The sequence below is a fragment of the Talpa occidentalis genome, unplaced genomic scaffold (genome assembly GCF_014898055.3).
Source record: "Talpa occidentalis isolate TD23 unplaced genomic scaffold, MPIMG_talOcc4v2.1 talOcc4.4, whole genome shotgun sequence".
In the NCBI taxonomy this organism is placed as follows: domain Eukaryota; kingdom Metazoa; phylum Chordata; class Mammalia; order Eulipotyphla; family Talpidae; genus Talpa; species Talpa occidentalis.
Window position 1 is genome coordinate 137,779,470 of NW_023604295.1, and position 27,160 is coordinate 137,806,629.

The 27,160-nt window shown below is 34.6% G+C and overlaps 1 protein-coding gene across 2 annotated transcripts in view; it reads right to left on the minus strand.

The window, feature by feature from the left end:
- Positions 1 to 693: 693 nt before the first annotated feature.
- The window catches only part of GLRA3 (glycine receptor alpha 3), a 107,994-nt gene continuing 81,527 nt past the window's right edge, over positions 694 to 27,160 (minus strand). The window contains exons 6-10 of one of the 2 annotated variants that reach the window (XM_037524734.2): positions 22,737 to 22,874; positions 20,648 to 20,862; positions 15,134 to 15,277; positions 12,556 to 12,600; positions 694 to 1,382 (exon numbers count right to left, since the gene is read on the minus strand). In XM_037524734.2, coding sequence (XP_037380631.1) covers positions 1,104 to 1,382; positions 12,556 to 12,600; positions 15,134 to 15,277; positions 20,648 to 20,862; positions 22,737 to 22,874 — 821 coding nt within the window. In that variant the 3' untranslated portion in view covers positions 694 to 1,103. The remainder of the gene's footprint in view (positions 1,383 to 12,555; positions 12,601 to 15,133; positions 15,278 to 20,647; positions 20,863 to 22,736; positions 22,875 to 27,160) is intronic. The other variant, XM_037524735.2, reaches the window with a different exon arrangement.

Consider the following 27,160-nt stretch of genomic DNA (forward strand, 5'->3'; position numbering starts at 1 on the left):
AATTTAGAATTAAAATCTTCCCTCCTTTCACATGAAGTTAGGAATTTAAACCCATATAACTTTGATGGGGAGACTGTTCTTATTAAAAAAAACTTTCATAAATCCATTTTTGTTTTCATTAAATTCATTTTTATCAAAATGCAAATACTTTTAATCCATTGAATCTTAAATTCTCATTCTAAGCTAAAATATAAAAGTCTTACTGAACTTCATTCAATATTGTTATATCAAAATATCAAACATAATTAGATACAGTTAGGCAGCTATTAAAAATCTAACAAAAACAAGGATGCTGGTTTGAATTTTTCGGTGTTGGCAATACAGTTAGTACACTTAAAAACAATAATTCTGTTTTTACTATTTCTACATTCATTTATACAGATACAAAGATAAAGAAAAGTAGATTTTGTATATATTTTGATCTCTTAAGCCATTTGTTTTATATTTCAAAAGAGGGAAATTAACTTTTTGAAAACCATATTTGATATCCAAACAACATAGGTTTTTATTTTAATTATCTAATTTGAACGTTTTTGTTACGATATAAGTTGGTCTGACAGTTTTTGTTTATCTTTGATTGGTATTGAGTGGTTTACTAAATAACTGGTTCTTTTCCTGCTTTGTAACTACAGCCTAAGAAAACATGTTAGTCTCAAGCTATTGATCTTGATTATCTTCAACCTTTCCCTTTTCCTTTCATAGTTTATTGTGCAATATTTATTCTGTAAGATACAATGTCATTGAATTAATAATTAAGAAAATTCAAATCCGTGTTCACTTGTACAATTATGTGATATTATATAACATATGGACACATTGGCAGTGATAATTTCACTTATATGATTTACTGTGAAAGAGCAGAAATTTTATGTTTATATGAAATAGGGAGAATTCCTATAATACATCTATTTTATATCCATTCAGAGAATCTCATCTGTCTCGTGACTTTGCATAGCAAATCATAGTACTACCTTCCTGTATTCTGTTGTTACTCTATGGCCATCACTTATATTCCACACACAGGCTCAGACACACATGCACACATACCCCTCTGGCAAAGAATTCTTTCCAATGGACCATTTGCAGTGCATGCCCCCAGAGATTTAATCTTGTTGCTGATGAATATCCTCATGCCTAAGAATTTTATAGATAACCCAGTAGAAAATATTAAAAATCAAAAAGGCTAATGGAAAGCAAGCTCGGGAGATGGTGTCAATCTTCTTGGCTCGGTCGATAAAGACCTTCCTCATTTCATCAGGGCTTTTCGGCATCACCTGGACAGGATGGTTTGGGCCCTTTGGGGTCACACCGTCTTTTGCTTGCAGACACGGTCCCATTCCATAGGCTGTGAAGCTGAATCGACTTTCCCTTACCTCATCATCCTATCATAAGAAGAAATATAAGGAAACCCTTTAAAACCAGAAAAAAGCATGTATAAAAGGTGTTTCAGAATCATAACCTCAGCTTTCTCATGATAAATGTTAATACAATTGTAATGAAAGGAAAATTGAAGCATGTAATGATGAGTTGCTTTTGTTCCCATTGAAGTTTAATTGATCTATCTTGCTGCTTCATACAAATGTGTCTATTAATAAATGAAATGGTATATTTTAATGGAAAAACTAAATACCCTGTGTTGTCTACATATTTCTATAATATCTAAATTTGAGCAAGAAAGAAAATCTATTGGAATATTTTATTGTATGTCTCCATATATGAGAGTATTTTGCATTATGTGTCTTAATGAATAAATATATGATGTCAAAGGGGAAAATACCAGGATCATTGACTGGATTTTTCATTGTCATGGAGGCAAACCTTTTAATGGTTGATCCCTACAATTTGTCTCCTCATTGGAAAATGCAATCTAGCTTATAACACTTTTGCTGTCCTTGCTTTCTGTTACTTCTCTTTTAAACTAACCTGTTTGGAAGATGATAAGATAGTCATATATATTTGTTTATATTTAATTACTTTTCAGGGACATTGGTTTAGTTGAAATTATGAATGAAATGTGGCTGAAGTTTATTTCACATCAAAGAAAATTATAATGTATTCTAAAAATATTAATTTTCTATTAAATGTTGAAAATTGAAGTGAATTTTCCATGCAAGTTCTTTAAAGATCAAAATTTAAAGGAAAATATTTACTAAAAATATGGTAAATGAAACATGTTTGTGATAGAAAAATATGGTATTTTACAGTTCATCTTGAATTTCATTAGTGAATAAAATTTAATCCATTTATTTAGACTGTCAATTGGTTGGATTCTTTTGCTACTAACATTGCAAGTTTAAAAGATGACATTTATGAAAGTTGCTATACCTTTCCTTTTAAAAAGGTAATTTTTGATGATAATATATGAAAGAAAAGTAATGAATGGGCTCTTGAAAATTATATTAGGCCCATGAAATAAAGGTTCACTGAACAGTAGTTTACAAAATATGAAAGTAAAAAACGGAAATTATGATGGATTCTAAAGAATGAAAAGAACAAAGTTCAGATAGTAATGTAGAAAGTTGGTTTGTTTGTTTGTTTGTTTGTTTGGTAATTAAGAAGGCAATTCCACCTGAAGAAAAATATAGCTATTTAAAATGTCTCAGCTTTGAGATATATAAGCAATGTAAATTGGATGAAGCAAGTCTGAAATAAAAGCTGGGGATACAAATTACATGTAACTACTGTTATAATCTTTCAAAAAAAATTAGAATTTGGTTTTCTAGTAGTCTTTGACAGGTATGTTCATGTATACTGGCAATTTTTTAAAGCTTCCATGGAAAGTTTAGGCTAATCACTATTTGCTTTGAATGTTCTATATCTTAAGAAATTGAACTGTTCTTATGGTAAATGCTGAAATCACATTCTTATAAGTTAATCAATCATGCTGTATTTGCATGTCAGAAGGAAATGTAGGTCACCTGGATGATTTGTACAATTTTTATGTGCAAACCAGCTGACTGCTGAAGGATAAAACAACTTTTCAAACTTCTACCCACGTGAAAGTCTGCCACAACACAGGCACACTGACAATGAGAAATTAACATATTAGTTGCACCAACTGGGAAATTGATTATAAAAATACTAAGATTTCAGGAGTCTACCTGTTGTGTTTAGTAACATAGAACCCACTATCTCCCTGACCATCTATTCTGAAAGACTCACTGTTTTCAAGACTTTAGAGACTCCCATAGTAAATATGGTACAAGACTCTCTTGTACCATATTACAAGAGATAATCCTTGTAAGATTTAAAACATTCAGTGAACTCTATGTTTTTATTCTCAGTTGTCTTTTTCTGCATAACTGACAGTGAGTAAAGAGTTAACATGAGGCCCAGGCTGTTGCAGGGCTGCAGAGAATGAACAGGGAATCCTCCAGCAGCATTTCCTTGAGAACAATATGGGTCAGCTAGGTGGGGACCCTGGAGTGGGGCATTTACTGTGGGGGATGGTACCTCACTAGGGGTCTCCTAAGCTTTGGCCTATGTCACCCAAGGGCATATAACTTTGTTGGGAAATAAAGGCGTGGCTTCTCTGTGTCAAAGTGATCAGAGAGTCCTTGACTTGGTCCACGTAGCTGCTCCAGATGCCCACGTGGGTGGGGGGCACAAGAAGCTGTGCCCTTGAGTAACCACCCATGGGGCCTCCCGGTGAAAGCAAGATGCCAAGTTAATGTGTCTTCAGCCTCACAAGTTTCTAGAAGACTGAGCACGTAGGATCTGGTAGACAATGTGAGTCTAACTCTCAGCACTGGTGACAGAGCTGGCCTGGCTTTCTGATCTGTTCAGACTTAATGTAGCCAAACCTCTGGGAGGGGATTTTGCTGAGAACTTAGTATTTTATCTGCCCTGGGTTTGAGTTAGCAAAAACTCCAAGGAAAATAACTAGGATAAGTCTTATTATTGGAATATAGATGACACAGAGTAATCCGTTGAATCAACAGATGGGCGATTGTGCGATAAAATACAGAAAAACAGAGTGACAAAGCCCAGAGGAGAGCAGCTCAAAAGACAATAAATTCCTTGTCTCCTACTAATGGATTATCTTTGTGAACCAAACCAGTTGGGAGAAAGAGAAAGGAGAGCAAGTAAAGCAAACAGCTGCATGGTCTGAGCTCCAGATGAAAGCAAAAATTCAGTTGGGACTTGGAATAACACTGCGCTAAATCTCTCTGTCACTCCTCTGCAACTTCAGGCCAATGACTTTGGACACCAGTAAGCATAGAGCAGCCACATCCAACAGAAACATAATGGGAGTCACTCACAAAAGCCACCAGTTTAATTCTAAATTTTGCTGACAGGTGCCAGCAGATACCTGGGTAATTCATGCTTTCCAGGAGCTTTAGGTCCATTGATGTAGGAGCTGATAATGTTTGTTTGGTTTTTGCGGGTTGCAAAATCAAAGGCAATGTTCATTGTGAATCCTAACCCTCAATTTGCTGGAGCATTGTCATTCAGAAATTCCTGGCAGGGATTTAATCAATGATCCTTTTGAAGTGGTGAAGCTAAGTTAAGAAAGAAGGCTGGCTGGCTCCCTCACCAGCATTCTGAAATGGAAAGCCTCTTTGGAAGCAGCAGCGATCCAGGCTGGCCAAGTGAAAATTAAAAAAATGAACTTACTCAAGTCATATCCTCTGACCTCAACTCTGACGGACACTGAGATTAGGGGACAACTTGGGGTCCCCACACATTTTCCTTAAGGGCAGGGAGGAAGTGTAAACCTGATTCACAAATGCACATGTGTGTGTAGCTGCCATGCTAGCTTTTTTCTGATGGGAAAAGGAGAAATATGAGATATTCAGAAGAAAGATCATGGCCAGAGGTGAATCAATGCTATTTAGTGGGCTGCTAAGACACAGAATGAACAGAACAAAATGGACAGACAGGATTCCTGTGAATGGTTTCCTGGCACATTAGCGCCAGCTGGGAGGAAGGAAATCCATTTCAGTTCCGGCAGCTGCTTCCCTTAAAGAACCTATAGAATCTGCTTCTTTCATCTCAGAAGGGAATCCAGTGGTGCCAATGGGGAATGGAAACAAAAGGTACTGACATCGGTGGCCGGTTTATCTTTCTTCAAAGCAGTGAAACCAAGAGGACTGACATGAAGGCCAGGACCTGTTTGCCCAATTCTGAGAGGCCTGCAGGCGATGTTGCTGCTTAAGATGAGTTGGCTGGGGCTGTGGAGCACAGCTTCTGGATTGCTGAAGCCACTGTGCCCTGTGCTATAAACACTACTGGAGAACGAGAAGGCACTACTAAAAGTGACAGAGATGCTGGTGGGGCAGGGAAGGAGGCACAGTGACACTGGTTGTAGCTATCAGGATGCTAGTAAAAACTGCAGGTAGGAAATAAGGAATTAATATATACCCAGTGGGAGTTACTGCCTTTGGCTAAATGCATAATCAGAAAGGATGTGACATACCAATAAAGGATCTTGTCTTTGCTGGCTTGAGCCTGATCCTGGACAGGATGTATTGAATGTGAGCCCTTGGAATTGTCTGAACCTTCTTCCATAGTAAATATTTAATAGCACAAGATTCAGGAAGTTAATAGAAACTCTCAGTTCTGATTAAGGAAATGGTGAACCAGACGTGTGGATTCTCGTGACTCTCTTCTGGAATTGCTCGTCTTGTCTGTGACGATACTCTTGGGTGCTGTGCGCTAGTTGCAGACTATTTGGGTTCACTAAGAAGTCCCCCAATCATCTCCATGATGAACATAGTAAAATTTTCCAAGAGTTTCAGAAGGAGAAGGGGGCTGAATGGCTGTGATAGACTTGACTAAGTCTTTATTTTTACGCCCAATGTTAAAGAAAAAAGTCAAATGTAGTGTGTCTTCGAGAGGGGGAGACCTGATTATAACCTTATTGCTGTCCCTTAAAGAAACCTGAAGACTTCAACTTATTGCAACCAACTGGCTGCAAACAGGTTCAGATCACTGTCAAGAGTAAGCTGGTTAATGATGTATGATAATGTTCTTTCCAAGAAGAAAGTTGAGGAGGTTTGGAAATGTGTGGCACGTGAGTAGGTATAGGTGGAACTAATCCAGCGAAGACTCAGGGTCCAACCCCATCATTCTAGTTTCTGGAAGTCACCTGGTTAACTACCAGAGAAAACTTGCAAAAAATAGAGGACAAATTGCTATTTTTTATAGATTCTACTATGAGATAAGCAGCTTCTCCCACTATTTGAAATCTGACAGATGCATTTTGAATTTCTGTTGGTCACACTGTATAAAGTGATGAGAAGACAGACTGAAATTAAAAGGGGAATGTAGGCAAACTGTAAGAGATCTGAATAGACAGTAGCTCAAGTTGCCTCTCTGGGGTCTTAAAATTCAATGACTGAAGGTATCTGATACTAAAACACATATAAACTGGAGTTTGCAGGAAAAGCTTAAAAAGAGCTGGCAACATCTTGTAAAATAGCCACCATCCTAGGTGCATGAAATAATAACGGTCCAGGTGAGGACACTCTCTCACCCTGTGGTCCATGTAACACCTGTCTCTGAACAACTAGGAGGAATTGCTTCGGTAGTTTTCTGGATCTCAATTGCAGAGATTCTTACTTACTAGCACACAGTTTGTCCCAGAAATCTGCATTTCCAATGAGTTTTTAACTGATTATATCTCACAATCAAGTTGTAGAACCAATTTCAAAAAGCATGATGTACTTATCCTAGTCAACTTGAATTCAAGTGATGTAACATTTTTTTGAATTCCTCTAATATTTTATAATTTATATTTTCAGTGGTAGTTTATGACTTTTGTGTTAGCATGGAACTATTTTTTTATAATCCCCATTTTAAGTAAAACTATACATATGAGCTGTATCAATCTGTCCCAATTTCTAAATCTACTACAGAACCCAGAGATATATTAGGAAATAGACATTGGTTTGTTAGTGTTATATAAAGAAATTTAACGTATTATTATTATTATATCTTCAAAAGCATTTGGAATATGATTTCACTAGTAAATTATACCACCCCTGGTTTTCCTATTAATTTTGGAGTTGAAATAGAAATTTTAAATTTCAGTACAAATATTTTCCTTATTAAAATGTCTTTCTCAAATATTTATTTTCTGGCAATGGTAATAGAAAGCAAGATGTTAGAAAACACTCACAATCTAAAAAATGTAAATAAGTTGGGTATTTGCACTATAAAAATGTGTGTACCTTAGGAAATAGTTTTTAATATTTTAATATATAAGATGGTCCAAGGTTAAAATTTGACTCAAATTAAAATTCAAATAGCAAATTCTTTATACTTAAACAATTCTGTGGCTTCATCATTTATTACCAGGAATCTGAATTGTTTTAATTACTTGTCTCTCAGATTCATGGTTTCTTATTCTAGAAAAGAACATAATAGTATTCCCTAGTAGGTTTTTAATTTTTAGGATGAGAGAAAAACATACAAAACCTGATAAAGTATTAAAATTGTTGTTATTTATTGATATTTTGATATAATTGCATTATGATGGAAAGTGCATACTGTATATTATGAAAGAGGAATATAAAAAGCAACTTGAATCATTTCACTTTCAGATACTTTAAATCCAAAGACACTGAACTAGCACTAAAGAATCTATAAAAAAGACTTTCTAGGTGGCTTTGTGTAATTAACTGACAGCACAAAAGTGAAAACGTCAACGTGACCCCCTAAGCCTCACTCTGTTGTTAACATAATAAGTGAGTTTTGCTATATGACTGTGGAGTCTTTGTAAATCTAATCTCTGAAAACAAGGAGTCTTTTGTGTTATAGATATGAAACCACACAGATGTTTCAGGTGTGTGCATGGATGTGTCTGGAGTCATCAAACTTCTTTGGAAACAGGAGAGGGCCCTGGAGACCCTGGTGGACTAGAGTGCCTTGGTGGTGACTCTGGCTTCTGAATCATATAGTGTTGTGAAGCACTGTTACCTTAAAAAATAATATAAAAATAGATAATATTAAAGATTAAACAGGATGAACTAAAAAGAACAGTAAAATTGTGGAAGTAAGCTAATTTACCCACCAGAAAATCCTCCTAATGTGCTTCAAGCAAGTGAGAAGGGCAAGCAATGAAAAATGCAAAATGTTATTTAGTTATTTAGCATTTAATTCTTCCTGCAGGAAGACCTTTTTCACTAACTGGAAATGAGAACAATGTTTCAGTCATTAAGCATCAACATGATGTTGTAAAACACTGCAAGTGCTTAGTTTTTAAAAATTCATGCCAAGCCCTAATTCATGTAATACCCAAATTATAATTAGAAATAGTAGAGAGAGAAAATCCAAGGATGGGGCGAGTCATTCAGTGGAATGATTTCATCTTTTTTCTGTTGTTTTAACATTTTAAAATTATTTTCTTCCATCATTTTTCATATTAATATATTAATTTTTTACATCACTGTATGATCGGTTTCTCCCCTCAGGTGAAGTCCCCTTAGATTCCCCACCACCATAAATATCAAGAAACTGAACAAAAGGTCAGGAAAAAGACAGAATTTGCAGGCTGACCATAGATCTGAGGCACACAGAGTTGGAGGGAGGGAGAGGGGTCAAAAGAGGGAACAGAAGAGCACAAGGGACTGTAGTAATGGATTGCAGGGAATTGTCTCATTTTTTTTTTTTTAAGATTTATTCATTTATGCATAAAGAACTGGGGTGTAAGCCAGAGGTGCGGGGGGTGAAAGGATTCACCAGAGGCAGAGTAGGGAGCAGGACAGACAGATCGACTGAAATACACTGTTGAGGGGAGCAGAGGGCGAGACAGGAGAGGTCTGCTGCACCATGTGGGTAGCTCCCTGGCCAGCTGGGGTTTGAACTTGTGCTGCAGTGGCTGGCAATAGCTTGATAGTGCTGTCTGTAACCCCTGCGCCACCAGGGAGGCCCAGGAATTGTTTCATCTTAACATAGGAGATAAGAATTAATTTTTCTATCCTCTTTCAGTCCTCAAAAATGACCAAAAAAGTCTTATTTGGGAATAGGAGTGAAGAGACATGGAAATATAGCAGCAAGCAACTAAGACTGTGTGACTGATTAGGTGAATTGCCATGAGATAAAGTAGTATTTAACACATTATCATCACCGTTTTCTACTTTAGCAAATATATTTGAGGGTTTTTAATACAATTAAATGTTAAGTAAATTTTTCCTAAGATTCTCTGTTTAAATAATTTTAAATAATTTTTCTATAATTTTTAATTGTCAAATAGGAAAGAAAACAGGATGTTCAAGTGAATCACCATTAATTTCTATTTATGTGATTTCAAAGTGTGTGAATTTTGGAAAAAAATGGTAAACACAGTAAGGACTTATTTTGTTGCTAAAGATCACTATCACAGAAAATTCTGAGTTAAGGTGAAATAGTAAATTAATTAAACTTGTTTTTCTAAAATAAATATCAGCCTAAACTAAAATAAATGCATTTCTCTATATAATTCTGTATCATTTTAAAATGGAAGCGTTAAAAGAATGCAGCTGGAGATGGCATTAAAATGGGCTTATCGTTGCTAGCCAATTGTCAATATAAAATTCTTTGAAATTTAGTTACCAGGTTAACTTTGCATTTATTTTAGATGACATATGATCTTATGAATTAAATTAAATTCATATTCAGAAATGTTTTGGAGATTATTGAATGATAAAATGTAAGCTTAAAAAGAAGAATGTTTTAACAGTAAAATATTATGAAAATATAATACACATATTTTTCAGGAGTTGATGAGATAGTGAAATAATTTTTAAATATATATATATATTTCTACATAATATGCTAGAGCTTTTCAGCGGCAACTCTTCATTATGGAGTGACCTTTTGCTTACCTTTGAGGCAGAAGTTAGAGTAACTAGAGATTATATTACTAGTTGAATATTGAATATTATTTTCCTAACCAAATATTTTATAGGGGATATAACTCTGGAAATAGCTGATGAACATTTAGTAAATGTTTGTTTGCAGGAAATAATAAAAATCTTACAATTTTTGTTTCACTTGAGAGAACAAAACTTCTAACCCCTGTATGTCAGGGTTATTCAAATAGAATTTAGATTGAAGTGGTTGGGAAATTGCTTTTCCTTAAGTATGAATCAAACTGACATAATGGAGACTTGATTAAATAACGTAGTGTGTATGGATCTCACATTGCTTCCTAGCGGGAGTCTTAGCCCTTCAACCAAAATCATCTGCATGTATATTTGTATGTGTCCTAAGACTATAGAGTTGACAAAGAGTACAGGGCAGAAAAATCAAGTATTTGTTATTTTTAAATGTTTTCTTGAATTATTTTTGAAGTAAGACAGCATATAAATACATAAGTAAAGGAGATAATTATAAGTTTTTGTACAGATAGTCAAAATGCAGTCAATGATATCCTTAATTCAAAAAGAACCATTATGCCTAGCAAAGTAAATATGGACATTCATTCTTCATTTCGGTACTAAAGGTCCATTCTCACTTCATCTCTGTGTATAAATAATAATTAGTATACAATAACAAGCAGGAAGAGGGATGTATCAGAATTCTGGTGAATGTCTTTTTTCCTCAGTAAACCACTATATCATTACGTTGCAATGGAGAAGAAGCTTCATGAAATGCATTAAAGAAATCCCAGATCCATATCACACTAGAAATAACATGTATTCAAAAATACTTTGGCATGTCTCTATGAACCTTCAGGACAAAAGTAAAGATACCACACATGGCAAGAACAACTTCTAACCAAAGTGCTCCCATACCATGCATACACCCACATTCACAGCACAGGGTTAAGCATCTGCGGTACGCAGGGGACCAGCACAGCGGCTATGACAGTGTGGGGTGGGGAAATTTAGATAAAAGAGCAAACTTGTATTCTTTCATGATAGGCAAAAGTTTCCTCAGTAGCTTAAGAGATGAAAAGGTAAGAAAAAGTAGGGTATAAAGTATTGTACACAATGCCTAAATTAAGGTTGAATCAAATTAAAACTTTCCTAAAAATATATCTGTGAAAGGTCCCCTGTTCCCCTGTTGTGACAAACTTTCTATAATGAGGTCATTTTATTTACTTTGCCTGTTTTGCCAAATTAGAGTGCTAAGAAAAACTCAAAGAAACTAGTGCTTTTGAAAATAAAGGGCATTGGGTCAACATTAAGACTCATTTCAATTATGGCAATTTGAAAATTAGATTGCTCAGAGTGGTTCTAAGCAAAATAGCAGTTTTATTAAAAAATGATGAATTCAATTGGCCCAGAGGGATATTAAGGTGGAGAAAAATAATTTTCAAAATGTCAAAAACATCAACCCAAAATTTGCACCCTGATTAGTGAGTATATTTGCATTACCATATTGTTTTAACTAGATATTTATTGACTGTTGGTAACATAAAATAATTTTTCATTAGAGCTCTTTGTGCACTGTTTTGGAAAGCAGTATAAAATGGAATATATCTTTTTGATACTAAAACTCCATAAGCATTATTGGTTTAGTTACTGGAAAATTTAAATAGAAACTCTTGTTTGTATATACGCAAATTCAGTGTAATTAGAAATTTGAAAGTTACCATTAAGATAATCAGATAGAAGTAATTGAATGATGTGAAACTTTTTTTCTCAGTGATAAAAAATGAAGAAGTGGTTATGTTGGGAACAAATACGCAATTTTAGGTAGCAAAGAAAAGTTGTCGAGTGATTTTATATTCTAACATTAGCAAGTGCTTTAAAATAATACTGAGTCTAAATATCTGATATGAAATTGAGACCACTTCAGTCTTTAACATTATGTCCCTTGTCTATTCTTTGAATTTTATGTTTATTCTTAATTGTGTATGCAGTGGAATCATCAAGGAGGCATTTAAAATGTTTTACCTCAGAAATTTCAGTTTAGTAGCCTGGGTCACTGGTGTATGATTTCCTAGCTAAATTCTTATCTTTGTTAGATTTATATTCAGTCATTGAATGCTATGCTTAGAACTTGCAAGTCTAGCCACTAATACATTCTACTCCAGATCACCTCTCTAGAGTTTTAGCCGCTACTCTTGCATAAGTGTCTTGCGCTTTTTTTTTAATCGAGCATTTCAAAGGATGCCATTACCAAACCAAATCATTTCATTTGCCATCTAGAACCTCAACCTATTTAATATTAAGAATAGATTGTTCTGAAGACTCACAGGCTTGATAAAGCTTTTCTTTTTGCCTAACTTTTAAGCAAGGTGCTGATTTTAGAATTTGATTGTATAAATAAATTTCCCACTTATTTGTTAAAGCAAGATGATTGTTTCTTATGGAGACCACTATAAGATAATGGGACAGGTCTGTTGAAGACATATTTTCTAAAAAAAAAAAAAAAAAAATCACTTAATGACTTAGAAAGGTGAAGGATAGTATTGAAATATTCCTTTAGTGAGTGAGGAAAGACAAATAAAATTGTTAGAAAAGAAAACATCCTTCGTAGCTGAAGGAAGATGATGGTTGTTTGGCTTTAAGTGTGCAGGGGCTGTGTTTCCCCACCAAACACTGCCTGGGTGCAGAATATGCTGTTTGCTTTTTTTAACTGATCACATTCCTCTACTGAGAGTCAAGAAAGCAAATTTACCGTGTCTGAGAAACGGTAAAACTTCTCCAATGCAAAAGCTTCTGTCTGTGGGAAGGTAAAGTGGACCAAGAAGGTTGAGAAACCAGAGAATCAAGTCATATATTTTAAATATAATTGCACAATTGGCCTTAGTTGCACATATCATTTTAACATACATATGTATAAATTATTAGATTTTCCCAGATGCAAGGCATCCACCCCCAAAGTATGAAATGAACTAATAAAAACCTGGATTTTTTTCCTTGCACTAAATCTAATCTTATTTATAATATTTGCTCCCTGAGTATTCCAATCAGTGATTAGCAATAATCACTAAATAATAAGATATTACTATTTTTATATTTCTACATTTTCCTAGAGTGTCAATCACTAGAAAAGTTGATCTTACTCTCTTTCTGTGAGCTAAAGAATAAGCAGTGTCAAATACTTTTAATCTAATAGTCTTACATATGCTAAAACTTAAGAACTCCTTTAGTAAGCATAATTTTTTTTAAAGGAGCCAGAATTGAGTCTCTAGATCTTAGTCTATTGTGTTATCTCCTGGCTGCAGTGAAGGTTTTGACTCGTCGAGGGTGTAGAAGATGAGCAATGAGCTCTCACCCCGTTTGGACATCATATGCATGATACTTTTCATTTCTAGCATTTATAGCACAGAGTCGATATGTTCAAAATTGTACAGGAAAGAGGAGAAAGGTACAGAAATAAAAAAATGAAAGAAAGAGAAATTATTACCTTACTTCTGATTCACTGTATTCAAGGGAAAAATTGTCTTTATCAACCATCAGTGGGAAAGAGAGACAAGAACTTCACTCCTGTGATACAGAATTGTTTGTCCTGTTGTAGTGTTTCAGCCAGTGTAAGATATCATGAGGGAAAAATGGGTGTGTGTGTGTAGGGATGTCAGGGGAGAAACATGGAGAGAGAGAAGAGAGATAAAGGCAGGATGAGGAAGAATGGGCAAGGTAAGGGTGACAGTAGACAGAGCTGAGGTGGGAGCAGGAAAGAAGAAAGGATTGACCTTGGTGGAGGACTCTGGGTACGTTGCTGGTGCGTGTGGTGTGGTGACATCCATCTGGAGGGGGGGTGTCTTATACCTCTAAATCACACACAGGGTTGTAAACCAATGTTAATGAAATTTAAAAAGAAAAAACAAGAGGCTATGGTGGAGGACTATGGGTGCCTTGGTGATGGGTGTGATGTCATAAATTACACCCCAAGAGCTGTGAGTCTAGACCTCTGAATCATATACAATAGAGGGGACCAATGTTACCTTACTGAAAACATTGATTTCAAAATTTCATCTTCCCATCAATGGTTTCAATGTACAAATTACATGTTTTTATTCTCATAAATGTTTGATCCAATGCAAATTCTAACATTATTTTCTGTCCAGTATATTAACCAGAGTATCAAAATGCTGATGTTCCTTCCATGCTACAGTGAACTGGATATTTTTTGGAGCAGGTGAAGATTTTAGAACATGTTTTAGAGTATGTTTATATCTTAGCAGGTTCAACACTGTAAGATCATGGCTTAGGGGCTTAAAAATGTTTTACAAATATATGGGTTTTAGTTAGGAATTCAGAACCCATAGGAAACCTTAAAAAATTAAATCCTTCTAAAATTTTTAAAAATGCACACTACAGAACCAGACTATTATTTTTAAGATTCCAGTATGTTTTGATGTAAGTATCCCAGTATGTTGGATCCTGGGCACAATTTCTCTTGTGCACACTTTGATATTTCCTGATGCTTGAGTCCATCACTTTGAAAATATCAGTTGGTTTATTTACATTTAAAAATGTAAACCACTAACTATTCTGGTCAATAAAAACTCCCTTAGAGAAAAGGAAAGGCGCTTGATTAAAACAAGGCACATGTAAAGAGCAAGGACATTGCAAATTACTAGAGGAAGCTTCCCTGTTCTGTACTTCCAGCACCAATAAGGCTAATTCTACAACTTCCTGTGGTCTCCTCATGATGTTCTAAGTAAAATAAAATTTCTTTGAGGTTTCATTTCTCTGGTGATAGCAAGGTAAAAATATCATCTTATTGCATTTCCCACAGGGATTCAGAAGACATGTCTTAAAAACATGAAAATATGCATAAAAAGAAGCCACATAATTTTACCCAAGCATCACAGTATTAACAAATAGGTAATATTTGAGAGAGAGCATGAGAAAAATTAGTTCAAAAAAGAAAAAACTTTAAAACTTCTATCTTTAACAGTTACATGTGGTGATTTATGTCAAGTAAAATGATCAGAAAGAAACACCAGATTGCAAAAAAGAAATGCTATATTTTGTTAATTGAAGCACAAAGTCATTCTAGAAACTACATTAGAAAGAGGTTGATAAAAATCTAATGTTTGAATGAGTTGTGTAAAATACAGGAAGATGTCACCTCTTTCTCATTGAAGCTATTTTTGATAATTTAGTTTTAATTGAACAAAGCCAAAGGGACAGCATCATTAGTGCCCAGTTCCCATTTCTTCCCTGTGTAACTTTATTAAATATGACACATTGACTTTGCAGTGACAAGTGACATCCCAGGGAACCCAATGGACTTAATTGCTTACTTTATTCTTTCTCTTTCTTCGAAATCTCAGAAGCTCTTTGTGTTGTCTCGATACAAAATTTACAGCTGCATATTCCAGAAGGGCTGAAAACACAAAAAGGAGGCATACTGCCATCCAAATGTCAATAGCTTTGACATATGAAACCTAAATGAGACAGAAGATGAGAATCAGCAAATTGACATGTATTGTTACTTCGACTGAGAACAAAATTGAATGTCTGATCTCAATTCTATCATTAACAGATGAACTTGAAAAAAGGAAATGACACCTTTTTTTTAACCTAGTCAGAATTTTTCAGAAATTAACTTTGCAAGTTTTGTATATTGGTCATATGCTAAGATGTGTGTTTGGCCTGAAATATTTTTTTCAAATGAGGCACTAGCATAAACATGAATGAAGAGAGTAAAAACAAGATGAAATAAAATTTTACATCCAGGGTAGTATAGTATAATGTTTGAAAGTGTGAGCAGCGCTGAAATATATATAATGCTACTACTGACATTTTGTACCATATTTCTTTATTAAAAAAGTTTTTATATTTTGAAGTCATTCTAACCTGTTCCAAGAACAGTAAAGAGAATTCCCAAGTTCCCTAGTTTGGTCACATTTCTCTTTCTTTCTCTCTAATCTCTCTCTTTCTTCTCTCTTCTCTCTCTCTCTCTCTCACACAGCTATCATTGTCATCTACATCCAGAGCTTTATTTTTTTCCTGCAAGGTTTGCTTGTAATTTGCAGAACATGATGGCCCATTGCCCCTTAACATTTATGTGCATTTTCTAAAAGAAATCTAGCAACACCTAACAAAATCAGGAAGTTATCATAGACAAAATCCCAACATCTAATCCTAAATGAACATTCCCATTTCACCATTTGTTCCAATCATGCTCTTTTTAGCAAAAACATATTTTTTTTTCCAGTCCAGGGTTTAATCCAAAATCATGTTTTGAACTTTGTCACTACATCTCTTTAGTTTTCAGTGTGTAATGTTTGTTCAGTCTTTCCTTGCGTTTTGTGAACTATTACATTTTAAATGAACACAGACCAGCCATTAATTGAGTCTCATTTTCAGTGTTTTCTCCCCTTAGACTCCTGTTCAAAACTATAACAGGGAGAGTGATGTCTATTTCATTCCATCCTCATAACCCTTAGTCAAGGAATACTACATTGAACAGAACGTTTATTTTCCATGTGAAGGCTTTTAGTTTAAGAGATTTAATATAACAGGGTTATATAACAGGAGGCTGCATTGTTTCCAAAATGGTGAACTTGACCAGTGCCTCCAGTCATCAGAGAAGAGAACTGGAAGCAATAAGGCCAAGGGATTTTGAAAGGTCACCCAGTTATCTCTGACTTCTGCTTCAGTTATGGGAGTTTTCCAGTCATCTCTTCCACAGGTCATGATTCAAGTTTAATGCTTCAATGAGACCATAAAATCTTGATGTCCCTGGAAATGGCTCTGAGGTGTTGTTAGTTACTGGCACTTCTTAATATACCCCTTTTGACTTACTCCTCAGTTAATCTGGAATTATATTTGTGACTTCTGTCCCTTCTACATTTCTGTACCAGAGGTTTTGTGTTTCTATAACATCATCTTTATTGTAACCGTATACCTTCCTAATCCTTTTTGATCTAAGATCTAAGACCTTCATTTCTAACTTCAAACAGGACTCAAAAAGACAGATAAAACCTGTATGGTGCTTTAAATCACTGATTTTTGGGACCAAATTCTTTCTTCCACAGGTGAAAGGCAATTTTGACATTAATTGTTCTCCCTCAGGAGGAATCAAGGTCTCATACCAAAAAGGAAATGGATGTGGCACATGGTTGATAAGACATTATTTAGGTAAAATTGTATCAAAGTTTCATCTGCTTTGTATTTTCTATTTTGAAATTTAGTTTGATGCCAAAATCACTTTACTCTATCATTTAAAAATATTTTGAAGTTTGATTCTATAATTTTTCTCAATTATGCCATCAGAATTAAGAATTTATACAGTGGCTCTGTTTCTGTCAACTAAGGAGAGCATGTTGATTAACTATTCATTCTCAGCATGCTCAGATCTAGTTAGCTTAGAAAATGAGATCTGTAAAGTCAAATGTAGACTAAATATCTATTCTTATGGTGAGACCCACTTAGGTTTAGGAATGCTCTGTTGACAGAGAAGTAATACAATTGGTTGATATTCATACACATCTATCTTCTGATTTTAATAAAAAGAATATGAATACATGACTCATTTTCTGTGCCCTTTCCTTTTTCATTTCCTTAAGTGGATGTAATATGAAATCAAATCATTAGTATGCCCAATGAAATTAAAAAATTAAATACATTGCTTACAGCAAATAATACATTGTAAAGTTAAATTTATTTATTAAATATTTTGTCCCACTAATAAATTAAAAATGAACCCACTTGCATCCTATTGGTATGAATTTGACTGAAGTAATTTTAGTTCACTGCATTTTGAATAGCTATTAGAACACTATTTAAATCATGAGGATCAAAATATTATTAACGTTGTTAATTAATATATTAGTAGGAAAATCTGATTACTATGCAGCCCTCCACCTCCATTCACATTGTTGTTGACAAATGTCAACATCTCACTATCCCTAAAAACTAAAGGGTAATTTTTAGAAAGATGAGAATTAATTAGATTAGAATACAATAATGAATATAATGCCTTCATTTTCCCCCACACCATCTCTTCAGTATAATCTCAGATATAAATTTTTATGTGCCAACAAAATCATAGTACTGCCCAAATAAAGCAGCTCAATTTATATTTTCTAACATTTGTAGTCACTTTGGTCATTGGTGTCTTTTATGAGGAATAAAAATTTAATATGAAAACTGTCTCTGTGATGTTTTCTAAAAGGCAATGTTTTGATTATAATGTGTGGTAGACATGTGCAGTATTTAAATTCTTGTTCTTTAAGTTGGCGATTCTTAGGGAAAGATATGTTTCAACATGTGTAAAGATTCAGTTCCACTGAGTTTATATATTCTTTGCTGAGAGGAAAAACAATGACATAATCTTCCTTTTCAAGACTTCAGTACTGAAACACAAGTACTAAGTCTTTAAAGGCTTGTGTGATATTTACTTAACAGACACAATATTATGTACTAATTACCGATTTAGACTTGGAGAATAGAAATATGCAAAATCCAGGAGAAATGGCGATTCTTATAATGCAAGACTTCCAGGCATCTGGAGGTTGAGAATAGCAAATCTTAAGGTATTGTTTTCAAAAATCTACTTCTGAATGCAAGTGTGGGTCCTTGCTTCTTGCTTTTCTAACCTTTCAAATAGAATTACAGTTGTATTTTAAGAGATTTTCTATTCTCTTGAATGATTTCATCCAATAGGTCAATTCTTGTTCTTTATTCTGGGTCTTGAGTATCTATCTTCCTGAAATCTAATGTATATTCATAATGTATGTAACTGAATATGCTCAACCTCTCATTTCTTACTATGAACAAAGCCTAAGATGATAGATAGGGTCACCTACTCTTCAGATATGACCTTGATAAACATTTGTGTGTGGGGAGGTATCAGAATTAAATCTGTTATCACATTGCCAGTGATCATAGTTTCTGTGATCTGAGATACAGAGTTAGTTCACATTTATGTGTATGGTTGAAGTTTTGGTTGAAATTTATTCTTTTTGTGAGATCAAGGTGAAATCAATGTCTTAAAAAACACCCTCTCTTATTTTTTGAGAAAAAGTGTGAAGCCATCCCAAACCCAAACCTTCATTTCCCTTTTATTAAAAAAAAAAAAAAAAAAGACTTGTCTCTCTATTCTGGTGTTTTTTTTACACTACTGCTGTTTTTCATTTTTGCTTCCTCTGCTCAAATCTCCTATTCCCCCAGCTCTGCATTAATCTCTTGATCCAAATGTCGTAGGCTATGTTTCAGAGAAGCTCTTTTTCCTGAAATGGAGCATTTTTCTCTCCACTTTCTGACCTGACTGACAACGTGCAAAATGAATGAGTTTTCATTTCTGTTTAGTTCATGAAGAAAATTAATGAGTAAATTGGCAATATCCTTTACAAATTGACTATGGAACTTCAGCTATTACTCAGAGCCCTAGAGATATTTATACATGTATAAATAAACATTGAGACTTATTAGCTTAATCCTATAAGCAGATTTATAATTTTCACTAGGGCAATATTTTATAAAACACTAGTAACATGGATCATTTTGAAAATAAAATTGAGCATTAATAAAAGTAGATCTTTTTTTCAAACAGCCATGAAATCTTAGCATATTTACATATCAAGTCCTAGCTACATTAAGTAACATTTTAGTGATAAAATATCCTGCCATCCACTTTATTTATTTAGATGTTTTAGTCTAATAAATTGAATTATAGTAAGAGTTAAGAGAACCACAACAGTGGGTTTATAATATGCATGATGTGGAAGGTAGTAGCTAAAACATGCATAAGAAAAGTAAACATCATTTTATTACAGTGAAGTACATTGTAATGAAAATAATAGTGAAGCTTGTCAGAAGATAGACAAGGCAACTTAATTTATATCTAGAAATTCATTTCTCCAAAGTCATTTAGGGAAAGAAAATAATTATCTATTTCTGTGCTGCTAAAGGGATGAAAAGAACTTCCTATATTTCATTTCAGCATATTTTATGGAAAGAAATATTGAGTCTTTTACAAACCTTACAGAGGGAAGAATTTTATTTTAATTCTGGTAGCGCAGACTAAAATAATGTTGTTAAATAAGCTCTCCTTTTCATTGACCTATGTTTGTTTACCCAGAAGCTAGAGGAAAACACACACACATACACACACACACACACAAATAATACACATTACAGTAGGTGCAGGGAACAGCAGGTGAGCCTCTCACAGAATATGTGTGGGAGTGTAATTGCTATCAATTTTTCTGGAGGGTAATCTGGCAATACATTCACTGTGTGTAGAGATCACAGCAGAACTCCAGACCTAGGAATTTATAATAAGAAAATAAAACAAAATATATGTGTGTATATGTATGTGGTTCCTCTGTATTATATTTATTATTAGGTATACATTATGCATAATGAGTATCTTTATTATATAAATACAATTATTGTTAGTGCTAATAGTAAAGTAATTTAGTAAATTATGAAGCATCCACCAATGGAGTATAGTACCCCTATTAATAGTTATTATGTAAATTCAATTTATATCAATGTTCGACATTTATAAATGATTAAAATCTATAGATAAAAAGTGTTATTGATATTTCCATAATTGAGGGTCATAACACCAACAGAATAGAAGATACTGCTTTATAGAATTATTTTCCTCTATTTCTGTGTTTTCACATTTTTTCCTGCTGTAGTTACACATTCCTTTAAAATTGGTAATGAATAATAAATGCTACGGAAGATGATCTAACAAAAATTAACAATTACATATGAAATATGGTATATACAATAAGTACATGCATTTAGGTCAATACTTGTGCAAATCTATGTGTACGACTGTTTGGCACACTTGCCTTTGGTAAGGAAGCTCGCGATCCTGAGCTCTGTGTAGTCATTGTCAGCACGGTAGTGATTCCCAAAGCTACCCTGGCCGGAGCAGCATCCATATTGATCCAAAATGAAACCCAGGACAGAATAACAATCAGGAGACTGGGGATGTACATCTGGATGAGATAGTATCCCATTTGTCGCTCAAGATGGAATCGCACTTCTATACATGTAAACTTTCCTAAATGGTTAGAAAATAAATGCAGTGATTGGTAAAAACAGGTGTTAGCTAAGGCAGCAAATGTCACAGTTTTATTTTCATAATAATTTTGTTCCTAAATTTTTCTACTCTGATGAAATGAAAAGCCAATATATGCAAATTGGCTTCCAAAAATATTTTCCTTAGTTTTCTGCTAATGTCCAGAAGCAGCTTAATATGAAGTGTACTGTTTTAGTAAATAGTTTGTAACATTATGCTTTGCATTTGGCTATACTTCTGCTTTGTCAAAACACTCAAAGATCTATTATTTCACTTGATTTCATGTATAGATAAATGTGTATCTATTATAGAAGACCTGACTTACTGTTTCTGGCACTTTGGTGACAAAATTTCTATTTTCAAGTCCACTTTTTATTTTGTATTGCACTCAATAAATACTTATTGAGCATGTATACATTTCAATAGATTCTAGAAATACAGAAATCAAGAGAGTAGATCCAATCCTTGACTTTATGAATGTATGTTAATGAGGGAAACAGAATTTATATATATCAATAAGTAAACATATAAACTAAAGATAGAATTTCAGACAGTGAAAAAAACAGAGTGGAAGGGGTAAGGGCTGAGGGTTTCACTTATGCTCACTACCAAGAGACTTTGAAGAACTGGTATTTGAAGGAAGGTATTTGAATTGATATTTCAAGGATGTGGTAGTATAGGTTTAGGATAATTTGGGAAAAGAGGCTAACGTATGGAAGAAAGAGCATGCTCAAAGGCCCTGAAGATGAATAAAAGTGGTATATGTCAGAAAGGAAGTCACTGTGGACAGATTACAGAGCAAAAGGGTGCATGGTAGAAGAGGTTGCAGCAAGCCAGTACTTCATGACAGCAGCTCGAGGAAACTGATTCACCCCTAACCCATCATCAGAGGCTCCCTTGCACTTCTCTAAAAGTGGCTGACTGTTGCATCTGCCTGGAACTCCCTATTAAATTAGGTATCAGGTTTACCATTGAACTAAGAAAATGCCAGTGACTTTTTCACTTGATATTGTGAATTGATTAAGGAGATAAAAAGGGATTAGTGACCTTGTGTAGTGAAAGTTCACAGCACAGTTCTGGAAAGTTTTGAGGTCAAGAGGAATCATAGTGACTGTAAGGGAATGTTCAGAGCAGTGGCTGGTGTTGGTGGGAGGCCACACATCAATCACGGTGCAGCGATGCCTCAATGGCGGGCAGTTTCCATGATTTGTAAGAAGAGGTTATGCTGTTAGCATGGATATGGGACAGCTCACACCAGCTGAGAGAAGTGAACATTCCTCATGAATGTACAGATATCACCTTAGTCCACAAATCCTTGATGTGAATGACTATGTCTGATATCTTGCTTCCACAGCAAAGGGCGACTGTGTGAGTATGAGTAGCAGGTGCTTAAACAGCAATACCTTGACATTGACCAAAAGAAAACTTGAGGCAAATAAAACCATAAGGTAATAAAAAGGCAATTTATTATATTTTGCTAGCAAGTAATGTTTAAAAAGTATAATTTAGAAGGATTAAAATGTATATTTTATTGCTTACTTAGAAGTTAAAGGGACTTTTTTGGAAATCTCATAATCTCATTACTGGGTAATGATGGACATTTTGCAAAAAAGCGTATTTAAATATATTTGAACACCAAGTATTTATTTGCCCTATACAAACTAATTATATAATTATGCAATGAGTCAAAGCATTTGTAAGCTTCAATGGCATTCGTCTTCTGCTCTCTGACTATGAAAAACATTGAGTTATAGTTAAAATAATTAACCTAGCACTATAAGAAACACCTGAATATCATAAAACCACACGTAAACATCTGAAATTCGTAAGTGTGATGAAGAACAGTCAACCCCTACCTGTGTTGTAATGTTTGGTGCAGTATCTTAAATCTTTCTCTTCTTTCAACAGAAACTGGGGCAAAGTGAGTCCTTCTGCCACTTGAACAGGTGCCTCATCTTGCCATTCAAAAATGAGGTCATTCATGGTGTACCCAACTAGGCAAAACATAATAAAAATATTTATAGTATAAAAGAACACTCAAGGAAATAAAGTAATAAACAAAAGCACTTGGAAGTTCACATAACCTGGACGACCACATAGTTGTGTTTTTTTATTTTTTAACTCTATTTATGGAGCTACACTTGCACAATTCCATCTTAGAGGCCGCCAAAGTCTATTCATATGGAATATGCATCAACTAATGTAAGAAAATAGAATAGGCTGATAAAAAATATACCATAGCATATGGAAAGCTTCAAGAACATGCACATATTTTCTTCTTAGACAGTTCCTGGATTCATTCAGCAATTCACCTTGATTTCCCCCCACCATCGCTCAAATTATTCAGGACACTTTCAATAGAAACTGAAATTGTCACTGTTTAGAGATGACTAAACTGGCTTATCCAAATTGAGAATGATAATGGCGAAATGGACAGAAAACTCACTTTATTTTCCACCGTCAAAATTTTTCTTAGGGGCTTCCATGCAAAGAAACTGGTTTTCTGACATTCCCTCAAAGACAAGTTTAGTTCCCAATGCAATTTATAGGCAGCATATTTGGCTTATTTTTTTTAATAAGTGTTTTTCTTTGTTAAAGATTTATTTTTATTTATTTATGCATACAAGAACTGGGGTACAGGCCAGAGGTGTGGGTAGTAAGGGGATTCACCAGAGACAGAATGGGGAGCAGAACAGGCAGATTTACTGAGATACACTGTTGAGGGGAGCAGTGGGAGAGACAGGAGAGGTCTGCTCTGCCATGTGGGTTGCTCTCTGTGGGGAGTGGGGGCATGAGGGGTGGATTGAACTCTTGCCACAGTGGCTGAATAGCTTGATAGTGCTAATACTTTAACCCTTGTGCCACCAGGGGCACCCAATTTTTTTTTTTTTAGTTTATTCTTGGGCTAAATAATCATCCATGCTAAGTGATGGGAGTGTGGACATTTCATAATCAAACTATGAAACTTCATTATTATGGTCTCTAGAAATATTTAATTTTGAAGTCAGAAAGAAAATAGTGAGATGGAATATTTAGGGGGTAATTCTTTTATTCCGAGTAACTTACTGAGTGTTCAAGGAAAATAACAATGGTAATTTTGCCTCAACAAGCCTTCAGACATAGGTTTAGAAAAATCAATTCTCTTCTACAAAGTTCAAAGAATTTCAGCATCTTAATGCTTTAGTTTGGCAAAACTTTTTATTAGTTTAGGAATGTTAAGGAGAGAAGACTGGCTAATGAGATCAAGATTGTCAGATGAATTATATCATAGTAAGTTTCACAAGAAATACTTTATTGAGGGAACAAAGACATTAACCCTGACTTCAGTCAACAATCTCACATAGCAGCTACAGTCAACATGTAAATGAATGGCAGCTTGTCACCAAATACTTAGTATTTACTGGGGGTCTCCCTGGTGGCCTAGGGGTTAAGTCTCAATGCTATCACCACTAAGGCCTGGATTATATCCCCCCATCCCCCTTGGGGAGCTAACCCACATGGCGCAGCAGCAGACCTTTCCTGTCTCACCCGCTGCTCCCCTCAGCAGTGTATTTCAGTACATCTGCCTGTTCTGCTCCTTGCTCTGCCTCTGATGAATGCTCTCACTCCCCTATTATCTCTGGCCTACACCCCACTTCTTCTACACACACATACAAATCCCAACAAGTATTTACTGAGTGCTAACCGTGCATAAGGCCACCTGCTAGGCTTCAGAGGCTGAGGAGTTAATACCAGGTTGAAAATAAATTGTGAGGAAAGGTACACAGTGTTATGTATATGCAGAAAGGGAAACTTTCCATGATGCTCATTGGAACTAGCTGGATGTTGAGAAAAGGCAGAACTGACAAATAAGGAATGTGTGAGAAATTGAGGCACCCAAGCAAAGGAAATAGTATGGCAAGTTGAAAGAAACTGCGAACTCCCAGGTTTATAATAGGAATAGTAATAATTTCGCTGGGCTAGAGCCAGTCTGTGTGGAGGCGCATATGGGATGAAAAGATAAATTACTGTAAGATTGTGTAAACTTTAGCTTCCAGGTGTTTTTTTTAAGCTCTCTGTGGACAGTGATAAACAACTGAAACCTTTTGAGCAGGGGGGTGAATTGTGCAGAAATCTTTCATGGAATTCACAGGGTTCCAACCACTTGCATATTCTTAATGAGACACTGTTTGCCTTTTTCATTGTGTTGACATTTGCCCAGATGGTGAAAAAAATGATGGTGAGTAAAACTTCTAGTGCTTGAACACAATGAACAGGGTCACCGAGCTGAGCCTGCAGACAGGGAATCCTTTACTGCAGTATATTGCTGTAAAAACGATGCCACTTTTATTTTAAAATGTCCTTGATTCTTGATGAGGCAGTAACGATTATAATTTTATTTAAATTTGGACACTTTATAAATGTCCTTCTAATCATCTGTATCAAAATGGGAAGTACATATATATATGTACTTATATAAAGCACATATATATATGTACTTTATATATGTACTTTATATATGTACATATGTATATATGTACATATATAAAGCACTCAGTTGCACACTGAAATGTGATGATTCTTTCAAGAGAAAGCACTGGTGAGAATGATTTGCAAGTTAAACCAGCATTTTCTTTTCCTTAAAAAAAATGACTGCTACACTGTGGTTATTATGATTAGGTATGTGGTAGACTATTATTCTGATTAAAACCAGTTTGTTGAGCAAACAATGGGGAGTATTGGTTGTCTAGGATTCTGAGCTTTCAAATCAATTTTAGAATTTTGGACACATTATTTACCCAATACTTCCAGGTTTTTTGGATAAACATGATGAAATTTATAAATGTGACTTCTTACTATTGTACAATGACATGTATTAATACTTGGAATATCTGAGTGACTCCTCATTTTCCAAATAATCAAAAAAACATGATGTTGAAAATCACATATAGGTAAAAGATCCATTCAAAGTGTTAGACAGACTTGCAAAAGGATTTTAACATCAGAACATGAACTTCTTATTTTCTGTTTCACAATGTAACTAATCTTTAAGAAGCTAAAGTCAGACCAAAGTGTTATATGCACATTATATAGTTTTCTTCTTTTGAAAAGCTAAAGAGTTCCATTGTATATGTATACATATTTTTTTTTTGATCGAGTCATATGTTTATAGACTTTTTTTGTTTCTACATCCTGACTATTGTTAATAGTGCTTCAATGAACATAGGTGTTCTAATATTTCTTTAAGACTTTGATCTCAATTCTCTTGGATATATACCCAGAACTGGGATTACTGAATCATATGATAGCTCTATTTTAAATTTTTGCAACAACATGGCTGTACCTTAAGGCTAGTATGTTAAGTGAAATAAGCCAGTTGCAGAAAGGCAAACAAACATGATTTTACTTGCACGAGGTATCTAAAATCGCCAAATTCAAAGAGTAGAATGGTGGTTGCCAGAGGTTGGGGGACAAGAAAAATGGGAGGTACTAATCAACAAGCATAAAGTTTTGATGGAGCAAGATGCAATAAGCTTTAAAGAATGCTGTACAACATCATACCTATACTCGCCAATAATGTGCTATGCACTTAAAGATTTGTCAAGAGGGTAGATTTCATGCCAGTATTCTTTCCATGATAAAATAAACTAAGTTAAAAAAAGGTTTAGTTGTATTTTTGAGAAGATAGTGAAAACATTCATTCCTTTGCAATGCTGTTTTCACTTGCAAATCAGTCTTGCCAGTGCTTTTCTTAAAAGAATCACCACATTCTGGTGTGCAGCTGAGTGCTTTATATGTATTTCCCATTTTGATACAGATGATTAGAAAGACATCTACAAAGGGTCCACATTTAAATACAATTATAATTGTTACTGCTTCATCAAGGGTCAAGGACATTTTACAATGGTCTATCAGAAGTAGAAGTTAGAGGAGGCACTTCAATAGATCATTTTGTCAAAATTGGGAATTGATTAATAGATATATAAAGGAAAAAAAGTTAAAGATATTTTCAGTTTAAAATCTAAGTCACTGCCTGCATCATGCCTCAGTCTTGACTGACATCTCATGGGATCTGCATACCCGCTCTGACCAGCTTATAAAGTAGCTTTCCTCCAATCAGTCGATAGTAGCTCTTTCCCTGCTTATGTTCTGCTTATGTTCTTAGTTTAGAAATTACCTTTATTGACATTGATAGTCATCAAGCTTTTGTTTTATTTTCTAGCTTGACCCATATAATTTAAACTTCATAAAAGTTTAAGATAGGAACTTTAAAAGAGACACTCAATCATTGTGCTAGTTA